Source organism: Hemitrygon akajei, chromosome 5 (assembly GCF_048418815.1).
Source record: "Hemitrygon akajei chromosome 5, sHemAka1.3, whole genome shotgun sequence".
In the NCBI taxonomy this organism is placed as follows: Eukaryota; Metazoa; Chordata; class Chondrichthyes; order Myliobatiformes; family Dasyatidae; genus Hemitrygon; species Hemitrygon akajei.
Window position 1 is genome coordinate 130,285,796 of NC_133128.1, and position 17,570 is coordinate 130,303,365.

General features: G+C 38.8%; 1 protein-coding gene across 1 annotated transcript in view; it reads right to left on the reverse strand.

Annotated features, from left to right (window-relative positions):
• bard1 (BRCA1 associated RING domain 1) overlaps positions 1-17,570 on the reverse strand; it is a 251,067-nt gene that overhangs the window by 63,554 nt on the left and 169,943 nt on the right. The window contains exons 7-8 of the mRNA XM_073046471.1: positions 8,870-8,978; positions 6,277-6,409 (exon numbers count right to left, since the gene is read on the reverse strand). Of these exons, the coding sequence (XP_072902572.1) occupies positions 6,277-6,409; positions 8,870-8,978 (242 nt within the window). The remainder of the gene's footprint in view (positions 1-6,276; positions 6,410-8,869; positions 8,979-17,570) is intronic.

Consider the following 17,570-nt stretch of genomic DNA (forward strand, 5'->3'; position numbering starts at 1 on the left):
GAGTCAATGTTGCTTTATGAAAGGTAAATACTATTTTGAAAATCTAAATTTTTGTCGATATACGTGGCAGGATAGATTAGGAAGCAAATGCATAATATATATCTAGAATTTCAAAAGATGCATAATTTTTTTCAAAAATGTATTTCAGTAAGGAGCTGGGGTACAATACAGGCATGAGGCAAAAAATCCCTGCAGATGCTAGAAATCTAAAATTCTGAGATTCCACAGAATTTTCAGAGAGCCAAAGAGTATTGGCATTGTAAGTTTCACCTTTCATAATAACGAGGAAAAACTAATTAGCTGAGGAGGAGGGAAAGGATGGGTGGGGAAAGGTCTGGAGAGGTCAAAGTGAACACCTGTGAAAAGGATGGAAGGGAGAGGAGACTGCAAATAAACAAAAGATGCTGGTGCAGTTTAGAAATGCTGAAAGTTTTCTAATTGCAGTTGTTCCATCTGGAGCAGATGAAAATGTAAGGAGATCAATGAGGAGAGGAAATTACGAAGCAATGCTATAAATGCAAGGTATAGAAAACTGCAGCTGCTGCAAATCTGAAATAACAAAAGTGGTGGAAACACCTTACTGTGTGATCTGCAAGGTATTTCCAGCATGGTTTTGATATATTTCTCATGTGTATCCCACAGTTCCAACTAGTCATCACCTCTCTCCTACTGACTGGCTTGCAGTAATTTCCAGCATTCTTGTTTATTTCAGAATTGCTGTTTCCTATCACACCGTTCGAACACATCCTTTTCTTCCTCTCTTCTGCTTTCATCCACTTCATTCTACTTACATCTTCTCCTGACCGATCAGTTGCAATTAACAAGCCTTTACCAACTTTTCTCAGCCAGAACTACTGCAATCTGTTATTCAGTCTCACTTGGTGACCACTGTTGGAGTGACTTCTGGTTTAGGTTATTTACATTTAGCAAATGGCTTTGGCTATCAAGTCTTCTGTCCTTGAAAATGTATTGTGGATTTAATTTGGAACAATGCATTCCTAAAAGCTGTGAATCCCAATCCAGACAATGCTGGCACCTGTGGGCTGGATGTGAATCAGAAGGTGTGAAGTTTGCATGTAGTTTCAAAGAAAGCATTATCTATTCTTTGTAAATATGGATTTGTTCTTTACACACATAAAATACCAAGTAAATGTATTGTGGCAACACGAGTGAATCTGCAGATGCTGGAAATAAATAAAAAACACAAAATGCTGGCAGAACTCAGCAGGCCAGACATCACTACCTCTTCCCATAGATGCTGTCTGGCCTGCTGAGTTCTGCCAGCATTTTGTGTTTTTTAAAAGTATTGTGGATTCAGTTTGGAACAATGGATTCCTAAAAGCTGTGGATCCCCGTGCAGACACTGCTGGTGTCTGTGGGATGGATATGAATCAGAAGGTGTGAAGTTTGTATGTAGCTTCAAAAGACAGCATTGTCTATACTTTGTAAATATGGAATTGTTCTTTGTGTTTAGCAAATAAATATCAAGCCTCACATTGGTCCAGCAGACCTTTCCGCCAAAAGCATCTCCATTTCCTCTTTCTGCCATTCCCCCTCCTCTAGAAGTTAAAATATTCATTTCTAACTTTTCCTAGTTAAACTGAAAGGTCAATGCTTTGAAACATTAGCAATCTCTCCACAAGAGCTGCCTGACCTGCTGAGTATTTCTACATTTTATAAATGATAGATTAATTAAAGGATAGAAATCAATTCTGGAACAAATTACTGATTTCAATTTAGAGGAATGGGATACCACATGAGTCGGTATGAAGCCCTCAGTTTCTTATAGTCTACAGCAATGCATTAGCTGAGCAAAGATCTCAAAGGTAGGTGGGAAAGTGAGTTGAGGAGAATGCAAAGTATGTGCAGGTAGCTAACCAGAGGGCAGGAAGGTGGGAGGCACAATGAATTGGTAAAATGTGAGGCTATTTACTTGTTCGGCAGAGAGGAGGGAGAGGGAGAGAGGGATGGAAAGGGAGGGGGAGAGAGGGGGAGAGGGGGAGGAGAGAGAGGGGGAGAGGGAGAGGGAGAGAGACTGTTGCATGTTGAATTGTTGGGTGAACAACAGTTTTTGTTGCACTGCAGATCATGCTCTCTCTCTTTGGGGGCTTTGTATTGTTTGCTTGGTGGATGGGTGTTGAAACACATGGGGGACAGTTGATGCTTTGCTGCTGCCACTTGTAGGTGGGAGAAGGGAGAGAAGGCTTTGGGGTTCTAACGTTTTTCTGTCATTCATTCTTTGGGGTTCTTTTCTGTTTTTGTGGATGTCTGCGAAGAGTAAAAATTTTGGATTGCATACTGTATACATTCTCCGATATTACATGGAGCCATTGATCTATTAAAATACGTCTATGCCCAGTCTGCTGACACTTTCCCTCTGTTATCTGACCAGCTTCATATTTCCAGAATTTTCTGTTTTTATTTCAATGTTCAGCACCTGCAGTACTTGGCATTTTCAAGGACATGCATGACTTGGAAGTGACGTAGTGTACATCATGTAGATTCACCAAGTGGATTTGCTTTGTGAAATGTATGTTCTTTAAAAATGAATTGAATTGAGAAAACAGGTTCTCTCACCGAAACTGAGATGGACAAATGGACAGATGCTGAAAAGCTGTTTGCCTGGTTGAAATATCTGGAAGCAAATCTCTTGTCCACAGGACTGAGACAAAGTAACATTTCTTGAAACTTTGAAATTCTCTTGTCTGCTCAGCAGGGACTTTGAAGGACATGCGCAATGGGCACTTGCGGATTAAGGAAATCATCCCAAGATGTCAGCCGTTAATGACTTGTGCATATGGAGCACATGTGAGTATTACAGTAATGTATTGGACAGAAACTGACCTATTCAACCCACCTTGTCCACACCAGGTGCAATACCTATTTACTCTAATCCCACTTACCTGCATTGTGCCCGTATCCTTCTTTTCCAAATACCTGCCAAATGTCTTTTAAAACATTATATTTGTGTCTGCATCCTCAGACATCTTATCCCAAATAATAATCACCATCTGAACTTCTCAGACCTCTTATGAATTTCTCCTCTCTCACCTTAAACCGGCACCATCAAGTTCAAGGCTCACAGTCCTTAGAAAAAGACTATTTATCCTATCAATGCTCCTCATAATTTTATAATCCTCTATAGTATAACCTCTTGGGCTTCTCTGTTCCATTGAGAATAAACCTGGTCTGTGTAATTTCTCCTTATACTACAGCCCATAATTCCAGGCAATATCCCAATAATTCTTTTCAGCACTCTCTTTACTGCTACCATATCCTCCATGGAGGCAGTGCAGAGGAAGTTCACCAGGTTGATTTCAGAGATGAAGGGGTTAATCTATGAGGAAAAATTGAGTCGCCTGGGACTATACTCTCTGGAATTCAGAAGAATGAGAGGGGATTTTATAGAAACATACACAATTTTGAAAGGGATAGATAAGATAGAAGTAGAAAAGTTGTTCCATTAGTAGGTGAGACTAGAACTAGGGGACATTGCCTCAAGATTCAGGAGAGAAGATTTAGGACGGAGATGAGGAGAAACTGTTTTTCCCAGAGAGTGGTGAATCTGTGCAATCCTCTGCCCAGGGAAGCAGTTGAGGCTTCTTCACTAAATATATTTGAGATACAGTTAGATAGATTTTTACATAGTAGGGGAATTAAGGGTTATGGGGAAAAGGCAGGTAGAAGGAGCTGAGTTTACGGACAGATCAGCCATGATCTTATTGAATGACGGGGCAGACGCGATGGGCCGGATGGCCTACTCCTACTCCTGCTCCTATTTCTTATGTAGTAAAGTGACTAGAACTGTACACATACTCCAGGTACAGTGAAACCACAGTTTTGTACAGCTGAGTTGAAGGAGAGCAGACAGGGTTTGAATTCAGTACTGGGCTAGTATCTGTTCAGGGGAGAGCCCTTTAAACTACACCCAGTTTCAGTCAACAGTGCCATTCCAAGTATTGCATGGGGAATTTAATCATTTTGTGCCTGGAGAACATGACTGTCCTACCAAGAAAGTCTAGATACATTTTGGTGTAATATGAATGGCCTGAAAGCCACTCCAGGAAACTACTAAATAAAAGAAAATTTTGCACTCAAATGCCTAGACTGCAGTATCACAACCTCTGCTGAGCTTCATATAATTGCAAGAAGTTTGTGAACCGTTTGCAATTACTTGGTTTTCTGCATTAATTACTCATAAAATGTGGTATGATCTTCACCTAAGTCAGAATAATAGACACACAACAATAAACTAATAATACGCAAACAATTGTACATCTTCTCATCATCACTGAGTACACCATTTAAACAATCACAACCTAGGTTCAAAAAAATATGTGAACCTCTGGGTAATGCCTTCTACACGTCAAGTGTTCCAATCAATGAGTTGAGATTGGAGGTGTGGGTTATAGAAGTGCCCTGCCCTTTAAAAAAAGACACACAAAGTCAGGTTACTGACAGAGCCTGCGCTTCTTAAGAAAGATGTTTATGTGTACCATGCCTTGATCAAAACAACTTTCAGAGGACCTTAGAAAAATTGTAGAGATGCATGAACCTGGAAAAGGCTACAAAAGCATTTCTAATGTGAGTGTTCATCAGTCCACAGTAAGAGAAATTGCTTACAAATGGAGGAAATTCAGTATTGCTGCTGCTCTCCCTAGGAATGGGCGTCCTGCAAAGATCACACCAAGAGCACAACATGCAATGCTGAAGAGGGTGAAAAATAACCCAAGGATAACAGCAAAAGACCTGCAGAAATCTCGAGAACTTGCTAATGTCTCTGTTCATGTGTCCACTGTAAGAAAAACACTGGAACAAGGTGGTGTTCATGGAAGGACACCACTGAGGAACCCACTGTTCTCTTAAAAAAAATAGTGACATATCTCAAGTTTGCAAAGACCACCTAGATATTCCACAACCCTTTTGGGACAATATTCTGATTCGGGGCAGATGAAACAAAAGTTGAACTTTCTGACAGAAATTCACACTGTTATGTTTGGAGGGAAAAGGTCACTGTACCCCAACACCAAAACCTCATAACAACTGTGAAGAAAGCTGGAAGGTACATCATGTTTGGGCTGCTATACTGCCTCAGGGCCTGGACAGCTTGCAGTCATTGAGGGAACAATGAATTGAAAATTGTATTGAGACATCTTACAGAAGAATGTCAAGGTAGCGGTCCATCACCTGAAGCTTCATAGAAGTTGGATGATGCAACAAGACAATGATCCGAAAGACAAGAGTAAATCAACAGCAGAGTGGTTTAAAAAGAAGAAAGTTCGTGTTTTGAAATGGTCAAGTCAGAGTCCAGCTCTTAACCCAAGTGAGATGTTGTGGCATGACCTGAGGAGAGACATTCATGCCACAACATCTCAGAAATATTGAACAGAAACAGTTTTCTATGGAGGAATGGTCTAAAATTCCTCCAAGTCAATGTGCAGAATTGATCAAATTACCAGAAATGTTTGGTTGAAGTTATTGCTGTGCAAGGGGGTCGCATCAATTATTGAAAGCAAAGTTTCATATACTTTTTCCAACAAATACATTTAAATAAATGAACAAGTGTAATGTTTTTTGTGTTATTTATTTAATTAGGTTCTCCTTATCTAGCTTTAGGACTTGCATGAAGATCTGATCACATTTGGATCATATTTATGCAGAAATAGAGAAAATTTGCAAGCTTTCTAGCACCACTGTATGTTTGAAACTCTAATGCCATATCCATGTTTGAAACTCCTTTGTATTAAAGATTTCCATACTAGCATAGACATTTCATGATTTTAATATCAGCCTCATTATCTTCATCCCATTTCTTCACCTGTAAAATCTGTTCACTTTCATTCGACTCATTAGAAGGATGCCGCTAAGCTAAAGTCGTCACATGAAATTTTAACTGTCAAAATATTTCCAGGAATTAACTAGCATTTGATTAGTGCTCTTCTTGCCTATTGCACAGGAAAAGGAAAAATAGAAAGTGTGGTCATAACGACTCCTGAAGCCTGTATTGCCAATTGTAAGATAATAATTGATCTGATCTACTTCTGGTTTCTGTTCCACTTTCCTGCCTACTCCTTTAAAGATCGATGTAAATATAAAACTCATTTTATTTAGTGATGCAGCACTCCATTTCTCCACATACAGTAACTTCAAGAAGTTTTCCTTATTTCCAATCTCTATGTCAAAGATTTGCTATTTGCAACTATTATATATCTGTATGTTCATCTTTAACCAAGTTGCTGGGTATAATGTTTGGAATTCCTTTCCAAATAAACATACCAGAAGTACTAAATTCAGTGCAATTTCCAACTTTCAGTAGCCTTATTAATCTGTCGAGCTTATTCTTGTCAGCTGGAAGGAGTCCACTTCCCAACAACATGATAGGTTCATCTCTTCTCTGGCTTGCAGATGCCTGCTTGTTGAAAGAAGAGAATTGCCTCAAATAAGATAACCATTTTGTAAGTAAAAAAACAACTAAAAAAACTTGCTCTTAATGATTAAATGACATGATTTATACCACAATGCTTGGCACCATGCATTATTAACTAATATGGCATTCAATTACACCCCCCCCCCCCCATTAGAAGCATGGTATAAACTGCTTACTCTGGCATCTATCCAAGCTGAGAGCTGTTACTAAATATAACTACTGTTACTAAATATAACTTAATTAAACATTACAAAGCCCATCCCAGTAATTAATTACTATCCCCATCATCAATATTCATGATAAAAATTACTTTAGATTAACAATGAATGAACTAGAAAATGGAAATACTGAAATAAGATCAATCCATTTTGCATGGGACATGCAACATCTGAAACATGGATCCAGCAAAGGAAATAAAGTATCAAAATGGGTATTCATTCTTAATCATTATCCTTCTCTAGGTACGTGGAGACAGAAAGAAGCAAGTGGGCTTTTCCACAAGACCCTTCAAGCTAGAGGTAGTATTCATACATTAATGGTCAGTGGCAAATGTACAAAACAAAACCTTCCAGAGAACATAACTGCATATGACTCAACTGATAAAAATTATTTTACAACAGTAGTGCTAAAAAGAAGTAAACACTTTTTGGCGTATCTTATGGATTTTGGGCTGTTGATCATGAAAATCACCTCAATCTCCCTGTCATGCACCATTTTTTAAAAAATCACCTGTATTTGTTATTTCAAGTCACAATTCCAGTCAATTAAAATGTTGCCCACAATGTATGCTGTAAAGTTTTCTATGTTGTCCAGGCATGCCTGGGCAGGCTTAGGCGGGGGGATGCCACGCGGCAGGACAGGGTTTCGAAAGGCTATAAAAGCAAGGCATGCACACCGTTTTATGCATTGTGTTTATATGTATATCAGTTTGCGATCATGTTGAAGCACATGCTCTATATGCATGGCATATTGTGTGTACTCATTATAATAAAGTAATTATATTTTCAGGCATATTTGTTATAGCCAAATGTCTCGCCAATGTTGCAACAATCGCAGTACTTTCTGTTACATTTGTGGAGAGTATACGCTTAAATCTCAAAGATGGATCATGATTCTTATTAAGAAAACTCTACTGTAAAAAATGGTGTAAAATGGTGTAAAAATGGCGATCAGAACAAAGCCTGGGCTCCCCACATTTGTTGTGCAACATGAGCTGTCGATCTTTGCTTGGCTCAGAGGTACTTGGAAATCAATGCTGTTTGCTGCCTAAGAGCAGAAGGATCATGTGATAGACTGCTACTTCTGTCTGACCAGTGCATTTGCTTTTTCTGCTAAAAACAAGAAATCCATTGAATACCCCAATCTCCCTTCAGCTATGAGACCTGTGCTGCATGACAATAGTCTTCCATTACTGAAGCTACTAGAGATAAGGAGTCTAGCGGAGGCACAAGAAGATATCATGATGCACGAGCCAGAAGCAGATAATGACACAGTTACTGAAACAGATTTTAAACCCTTTATGTCAAGTGAGCCTCATCAGATAACTCAATTTCAGCTAAATGACCTGGTCAGAGACTTGGGTTTGTCAAGGGCAAAAGAAGAACTACTGGGTTCGAGACAGCAAGGATGGAATCTGCTGTCACCAGGCACAAAAATTTCCATTAAGGATTTCGATTTGATGCTTCCCAGAATAACTGATGTCAAGATTAAGGAAAGCACTTTTTATTGGTCCACAGATCAAACAGGTCCTCAAAGACAGGTAATTCGAAGAACTTCTATTGGGACCAGGGGAAAAAAAATCACATGGTAGGTATTCAAAGATATTGCTGAAATTTTTCTTGACTACTACAGAACACCAAACTACGTGCAGTCGGTTGGCAGCATGCTTCAAGCACACAAAACCATGAAGGGCAATGTATTACTAAAGATACATTTTCTGTATTCCCATTTAGACTTCTTCCCTGCAAATCTTGGCAGTCAGTGACGAGCATGGTGAAAGGTTTCACCAGGACATTGTGATCATGGAGATATTGTATCAGGGCAACTGGAATCAATCAAAGCTGGCTGATTGTTATTGGACACTTAAGCATGAAGCCTCAGACACTGAGTATAAACAAAAAAAAAATCAACAAAACATTTTTAGTTTAGTTGAACTATTGTCTGTTATGCAATTAAATGCATTATGTTCAATAAAAGTTAATTTCTTGTTTCTCCAAATTCTTAAGTGATACAAGTAGTCTGAAATTACATTTGTCTTTAGCTTCAAGCGATTCATCATAACCACAAAAACATTGAGGAAGCAGAACCTTTGAAAAAAAATCTGCTGTCCAGTGTTATCTATGAGGCTATTTTCATGAACCATATAGATAATAAAATTTGTTTTAATCACTTAAAACAATATTAACATTTTAAAGGAATAATGACGCAATTCAGCATACATACCGCAAAGCATTGCTCAACAACTGGATTTTCATCTTTAGTGGAATGCTTCAGAGCGGCAATCAGTTGTTCAGTATTTGCGTAATCAATCGGCCGCAAACCAAAGATATTGCTGTGGAGACAATTTGAAGATAAAATTTTCAGTAATCTGGTACATGCCAGATTTATTCCCAAAACATAAAATGAAAGTAAACCAGAATTCAATATTTCATCAATTATTTTTGTGAAAATCTTCATTTAATGATTTTGAAAAAACAGCCCTTTTTTTCCAAAACAGAGATCTAGTAAGACTAGAAAACTAGAAATCAGCATATCCATTTCAGATGTTGTACACAGAAAACCCAGTGTATGGTAACATGGAGGATTCCGTAAGTTTAACACACTGAACCTGAATGACTACCAATAAAGTTTACAAGCGAGTCATTTCTAGCCAAATTGAAGAACAAAATGACCCATGCTTGTTCTAGCAATATAAAATTTTCCAAGAAAATAGGTTTTGATTTAATACTAAAATTTTAAAGAGCATCTAGTTCTACTTCCTTTAGTGTTCTAGGGCTGTAAAGATCTATCAAAAATTTCTCATACAGAAACTTATAAATTCAAAGGCCAAGGTACATGATACTTTAATAGGTCAATGTGAGGAAGATATTGGATTCAATATGTAATAAAATATAATAGAGAAAATAATGGGATGTAAGATGGCCACATCCCTAGGACAGACATTCACATCTGAGAGTATTTGAAGAAACACTTGGAGAAATTGCAACTCTATTAGCTATAACTTAAAATTTGAGAATTAGAAAATTATACTTCCTGCACAAATTTTACTTATTACACACACACTTATCTTTCTTCCAAACTACATCTGTGTTTAATGGCTACAAGTAACAATGCAATTAGTTGAAATATAATGAAGTTATATTTCAGTGCTAGACAGAACTAACATGTTTTTTGAATTTACAGTATTTAATATAAAACAGCTGGAAATATGAAATCTTTCAAATTTGTCAGCATTATGAAAGGTTTTTATAGAGTAGACAAAACAAAATTCTCCTCTTGTAGGGAGAACAAACCTAAGTCTATAAATGATCAGGAGTAATTCAACTTTGAACAGCCAGAATGAAATTCTTGCTGCCCAAAATTGTGTTGACTATGAGAATAGATCAGTGATTCTTTAATTCTTCTGGAAATATGAGGGTAGCTTCATTGTCAGTGCTGCTTGCAGCACTACTGATGTAGCTTTGGAGATCCACCAACTCCAGATGTTATTGTGCCCAACGATGTGGGTGGGGAATCAAGCATTTTGGAGTAGGTGACAAGGAAACTGAAAAGGAGGGACTAGAGAAAAGTGAACCAAGGAAGTTTAGAGCAGTACATACAAAATGCTGGAGGAATTCAGCAGGTCAGGCAGCAGATATTGAAATGAATAACCAGTTGATATTTTGGGCCAAGATCCTTCATCAGAACTAAGTAAGTTTGCATGAATATCCAGTTACAGTCCATGCAGGACAACCTATATTCAGTCTAAAATGCCTGTTTTTATTTTCAGTCAGTCCAGGGTTTGCCCATACCGTTCCTGTATACCCACAATTTCAACAGGCTTTCATTCAGACTAAGTTCTTCCACAGTAAAATGAGTCATAAGGTAATTATTTCCAACAGTTAAAATGTGAAAAGCAGTTAAAATGTCTAATAATTAATCACTTTATTTACATAATGAATGGTAATTAAGTTATTTAAACTTCAAAAGACAACCAGTAGATACTAGGATGCCAAGAAGCCGATTAGAAAATCATGTCCTTGTCAAAAACTAGATAATTCTTGAGAAAATAATGGGTCATTGTGTTTAGGTTTTGACAGAAATGTTTAAGAACCCTTGATATAGATAACTTTATGTAGAATCAAGGTGGAATTGAATGGAAACATATCTACAAAGATAGATAAATATTGGCAAGACAGCTTATGTAGAGCAACAGATCATTTTGAAAGGATGTGACTACAGGAATGAATATATCCTACTGTGATTACAAAGAGCCTTGGTGAGACTGGACCTTTAATGTCACATAGGGTTTTGGGCTCCTTGTCTGAAATAGGACAGAGCTTTCACAGAGTGAGTGCAGCAAAGATTCACTAGATTGGTTCCAGAGGGTGCTCTGCCTTCTGAGAAGAGAATATGAATGTGTCATGCCTGCACTCTCTAGAGTTTAAAAGTATGAGGGGTGTCCTTATTGAAACTAGTAAGACACTCACAGGGCCTATCAGGTTAGATGAATGGAGGATGTTTCCACTGGCTGAGGACCAGGGGTAGTCATCTCAGAGCAAAGAGGGGTCACTTATGAAGGATGCGATGAGAAACTTCTTCATTCAGCATCTGGGGAAATTTTGGATTCTCTACCCTCGAGGGCTGTGGTAGCCTAGTCATTGTATTAATTAAAGACTATATTGAGGGAATTAAGGAATATGAGAATACTGTAAGAAAATGGCACTAACGTAGATGTTGAGCTAGTTGTTTGAACGTACAACAGGGAAACAAAAACAAAATAATAAAAAAACTATGAAATACTACTGACACTAGAATACGGAAACAAAAGCAGCAATGATGAGAGGTCATTGACCTGAAATGATGAGTGTTTTTCCACAGATGCTGGGCATCTCTAGTACTTTGCTTTTATTTTGTAACAGTCCTGTCTCAGAGAATGACACACGCATCAATAATAAGGCTGTCTTGCAAGTCAAAGGCCAAATGCATGAAAGAGAACTTTGTGAGTGGTGTGGCTTCACATCACTGGTGTACAATCCAGAAAACCTCGTGAGGCGCATCTATCCTACAGGTTAAGTGTTCTCAGTAGTGAGTTTGCCAGTCTAATTGTGAAAGTATTCAGCCAATATGATTAATCTTGTTACATAACAGCTTGATAACCAGTATTGTCAGTACAAGGACAATTTAAGAGATCTAACAGAAAAGAGAAATTTAAAGCAAACATTTGTGAGGTTTTATATCTTCTTCCATGGAGGCAGAAACACATTATTCTCCTGCCTCAGTCTATAAGGGACCCATATTACCTTTTGCAGTCTTTTCCCTTCATATTTCTATTGGAGATTTTACAGCCTGGTTTTAAATGTCTCTCAAGATTACACTCATATTCCACTTTCCCTTCATGTAGGCGTTCCATCCTCAAGTTTGCTGTAAACTATGAATTATTCCTTGATACATTACCCACTGCATATTTACTGTCATACTTTTTAATGCCGTTTCCCCAAGCCTGCCACAGCAACTCAGTCACAATGAAGGGCTACAGACTCGAAGTGTTAATTACTTCTCTTTATATGAATACTGCCTGACCCATTGAATGTTTTCAGCAATTTCTGGTTTTGTTTTTGATTTCCAGTATTTCAGATTTTTATTTTGTTGCAGGTAAGAAATCAACAGTAGCATAATGATTATCACAACGCTTTACAGCAAAGCAGACCTGGGGTTCAATTCCCACTGCTGCCTGTAAGGAGTTTGTATGATCTCCCTGTGAATGCGAGGGTTTCTTCCCAGTGCTGTGGTTTCATCCCACAGTCTAAAGATGTACCAGTTGGTAGGCTAATTGGCCACTGTAAATTGTCCCGTGAATAGTCTCAGATTAAATTGGGAGTTGGTGGGTGGCATAGCTCAAAAGGCCAGAAGAGCCTGTTCTGCACTGTATCTCAATAAAATAAAGTAACACAATATTATAAGATTCCTTAATAATTAATTAGTCATTAGTTCTTTGGAATGAACTGTAATGGAAGCTAGACAAGATTATCTAACTGGCATACAGATAAGTACCATGCTTAGAAGCACAGGAGGTAGCCATTTGGCCCATCATTCCCCATCCATCTCCTTGAAAGGGCAATCAAGTTAGTCTCACTCATCTGTTCTATCACAACATTTCAGGTTTTCTTACAACCCATTTTTTTTCCCCAGTATTTTTTATTTAAGATCATTTCAGATCAAAACCCTGCATAGATATGTTCTCTATCTATCCCTTATGGTTCCTACACAGAAGCACATGTGGATACCAATCATCCATCGTGACAGAGCAGCAGGATTAATTTGAGATGATGAACTAATATTAAAGTTAATTATTATCAGCCCCAAGTCTACTTGTGCCTGCAAGTACAATGGCACCAAAGCCACATTACATCCATACAGTGAACAGAAAGGTGCAGTTTACAGAGCTCAATAACAGTGGCTGCAGAGACCATAAGGGGTGCAAATTATCTGCCCTTTTCTGGAGCCATTGATATGATCACAAATGTACACTATTATTAATGTACTATTAAATGTACTCCACATTTCTCAAAAGAGACAGCCTGGGATACTATATTGGGACACTACCCCCCTCCACCACATCACTGCAGCCACGACTCTTGCACTGACTGCTGCTGCTGAAACTCAGGAAGCTTTCAATTTCTCTTACAAAATACTGGGCAGGAGAAAAGGGGGGGGGGGGCAAAAGGAGAAAGGGGGGAGGAGAAAGAGGGGCAGAAGGAGAAAGTACTGGAATCATTTTCATGAACCCCCTTTGAACCCTCTCCAGCTTCAGCATATCCTTTCTTAAGTTGAGGGGCCCAAACCTGTTCACAGTACTCCAAGTTAGGCCTCACCATGCTTTATAAATTTTCAATATTACATCCTTGCTTCTATGTTCTAGTCAAGTTTTTGATATTCTAGCGTGATAGTTTTAAATATACAAATTTGAAAGAGACCATGCTTCTGAAGACAACCTTAATTAAACTGCAGCTTGTTCAGACTAGGAACAATATTAAGCAACATACATACCAACTTGATTGCCAAGTGTTCAAGAGGCTTAAGTGAGAAGAGGTGAAGCTCTAGGTGAGTTTTTGCTAAGTTTCTATCATTGTCTATTAATTCTTTGCTATTACAGTGAAAATGGGTCCAAGGTCAGTGGCATATCCTTCATGTGAGATATAGGAACACTGGGAGACTTCCTTTACCGGTTGACTGCTGGTGTTCTGCAGGACTCAGTGCTGGGACTGCATCTTTTCAACAATTTGGATGATGGAATTGATGGCTTTATAGCCAAGTTTGCGGATGATTCAAAGAGAGGTGGAAAGGTAGGTAGTGTGAGGAAACGGAGTCTGCAGAAGGATTTAAACAAATTAGGAAAATTATTAAAAGATTAGGGCCAAAGAAGTGGCAGATGGAACAGTGTAGGGAAGCACAGTCATGCACTTTGGTAGAAGGAATAGTGGCGTGCACAATATTGTAAACAAGGAGCATATTCAGAACTCAGAGATGCAAAAGGACTTTGGAGTCATTGTGCAGGATTCCCTCAAGGTGAACATACAGGTTTGAGTCAGTGGTAAGGCAGGTAAATGCAATGTTAGTATTCACTTTGAGAGGCTAGAATATAGAAGCGAAGATGTCATGCTGAGTCTTTATAAGGCATTGGTCAGACTGCACTTGGAGTACTGTGAGCAGTTTAAAAAAGAGTTTATCTAAAAAAGAATTTGCTGGCATTGGAGAGTGTCCAGAGGAGGTTCATGAGAAGGATCCCAGGAAGGAAAGGGTTATTGTAATGAGGAGCATTCAATGGCTCTGAGTCTGTATTTGCTGGAGTTTAGAAGAATGAAGGTGAGACCTCCTTGAAATCTATCGAATACTGAAAAGTCTAGACCGAGTGTACCTAGAGAGGATGTTTCCTAGAGTGGGGGAAACCTGAACTAGCCAGCACAGCCTCCGAATAGAAGGGCATCTCATTAGAGCAAAGATGAGGAATTTCTTTCGCCATAGGCTGGTGAATCTATGGAACTCATTACCATAGCTTGCTGTGGAGGCCAAGTTAATTTATTATATATTAAGTACATGTATATCACCATATACTATACTGAGATTCATTTTCTTGCAGTTATTTACAGTAGAACAAAGACATACAATAGAATCAATGAAAATATACACACAGACATGGACTGACAAACAATACAATGAAGCAAAAAAACACAAACTGCAAATACAAAACCAATAATAATACTAAATGGCTTCTCTATCTCTTTCTTAATGGTAGTAGTGAAAAAACAGGTGGGAAGGGCTTTGCCTGTGATGGACTCAGCTGTATCCAGCACATTTTATACACTTTTCTGTTTATGAAAATTGGTGTTTCCATGCCAAGCCGTGATGCATCTATAGAAGTTTGTTGAAGTTGTTGATGGCTTGCCAAATCTTGTAAGAAACTAGAGGCACCACTGTAATGGCACCTACGTGCTGTCACAGATCATGATTATGTCAAGGAATTTAAAGTTACTGGCCCTCTCCATCTCCGTTCCCTTATTGAGGACTGGCTCATGGTCCTCCATTTTCTTCCTCCTGTAGTCAATAATCAGCTCTTTGGCTTTGTTGATGTTGAGTTAGAGACACCATTCAACCAGATTTTCAGTCTTGTTTCCATATTCCGATTTGACACCACCTTTGATTCAGCCAACAACGTTGTTCTCAGCAAACTTAAATATGGTGTTGAAGCTACACATCACCTCATAGTTGTAAGTGTTAAGTGAATAGAGAAGGGGGTCTAAGCACACAGCATTGTGGCACACCCGTGAAGGAGATATTGCTGCCAATCTGAACTGACTGGAGTCTGCAAGTAAGGAAATCGAGGATCCAAATGCACAAGGACGTATCGAATCCTAGGACTTGGTGCTTATTGATTAGTTTTAAGATGAAAATAGTGTTGAATGCAGAGCCGTAATTAATGAAGAGTATCCTGAAGAAACATCTTTACTGTCCAGATGTTCCAGACTTAAGTGAAGAGCCAATGAAATGGCATCTGCTGTTGACCTCTTATGATGGTAGGCAAATTGGAGCAGATCCAAATTACTCTTCTGAAAGCACTTCATCATAGTGGATGTAAGGCAGGTTACCATGTTCTACTTGGGCACTGGTATGATTGTGGGTACCTCACACTGCTGAAATGAGAGGTTGAAGATGTCAGTAAACACTCCAGTCAGTTGATCAGCACAGGTCCTCAGTACTCAGCCAGGTACACCATCTGGGCCAGATGTTTTTTGTGTATTCTTCCTCCTCTCACATTGGCCTCAGAGACTGAAATCACTGGGTTGTCAGTGGCAGAGGGAGTTTGTGAAGGTGTTTCCATGTTTTGCAAGTATAAAAAGGCATTGAGCTCATCTGAAGGTGAAATCTTGTCATTTTTTAAAAATTTTTTTTTATCAGTTTTTCAAAACATTTTACAAATTAAAAACCCCAAATCCCAATGAGGAGCATTAATACAGTGCAAAATTAAGCATACAATAACAATATGCTACAAAGGAAGAGAATTTAACAAAAAAGCACCTAAATTAAAGACAAGTAAGCTTAGTGTCCTCCCCAAGCCCCACAACACAAGAAAAAAAACAACAACTCCAGACCGACCACAACACAATATAAAGAGTATAGGTCAGGACAGTCAAACTCCCAGACTGTGAATACACTTAGCAACAGAGGATAATAATGCCTACTACCAGAAAAAAAAAGGGAGCTGAAAGCAAGGGACCGAAAAAAAAAAGAAAAAAAAACCCTAGTCAAGAGGAAGGTTATGAAAGTACTCGATAAAAGGTCCCCAGACCTTATGGAACTTTAGATCCGAATTAAGAACTGAATAATGAATTTTTTCGAGGTCCAAGCAGGCCATAATGTCGTTAAGCCATTGCGCATGAGTGGGCGGGGCAACATCTCTCCATCTAAGGAGGATCAAGCGTCTAGCCAGGAGAGAGGCAAAGGATAGTATTTGGCATTTGGTCGGACCCAGACATAAATCTGTCTCGCCCTAAAAACCGAACAGAGCAATTAAGGGGTTTGGTTCTAGGTGCTGATTCAGAATACCCGATAATGTAGTGAAGACATCTTTCCAGAATTTCTCCAAGCTAGGACAGAGCCAGTACATATGGATGAGAGAGGCCACGCCCCTCTTGCATTTATCACAGAGTGGACTAATGCCAGGGTAGAATCGAGATAGTTTAGATTTAGACATATGGGCTCTATGAACAATCTTAAACTGTAAAAGGCAATGGCGAGCACAAAGAGAGGTTGAGTTAACCGATTTGAGAACTGAGTCCCAGCTCTCCTCGGATAAGGAGATATTTAAATCCTGCTTCCAGGCCATTTTAATTTTATCCACAGGGGCCCGTCATAAGGCTGCTAGTTTATGTCGGATAATTGATATTAAACCTTTACCTATTGGATTAATGGAAAGAAATAGGTCCATAGCATTTTTCGCAGGCATTTCAGGAAAGTTAGGAATTAAAGGAGCAATAAAGTGTCGGATTTGGAGATATCTGAAAAAGTGAGCATTAGGCAGGTTGAACTTAACAGAGAGCTGCTGAAAAGAAGCGAAGCGATTATCAATGAAGAGATCTTCAAAATGTCTAATGCCCTTCCTATACCAAACATGGAATGCTGAATCGTACGTAGTAGGTAAAAAAAGGTGATTATGTGCGACAGGGCTAGAAACGGAAAACCCCTGGCATTTCATAGTTCAAAACCCCAGTTCATAGCATTTCCTGAACTGAGTCCATATACGCAAAGTGTGTCTAACAAGAGGATTAGCTATTGATCTGGGCAGACTGCTAGGGAGTGCAGAGCCAAGAAGTGCAGATATAGATAATTCTTTAGTGGAGCTCAACTCCATTGCCACCCAGTTAGGGCACTCGGGTTGACTGTGGAA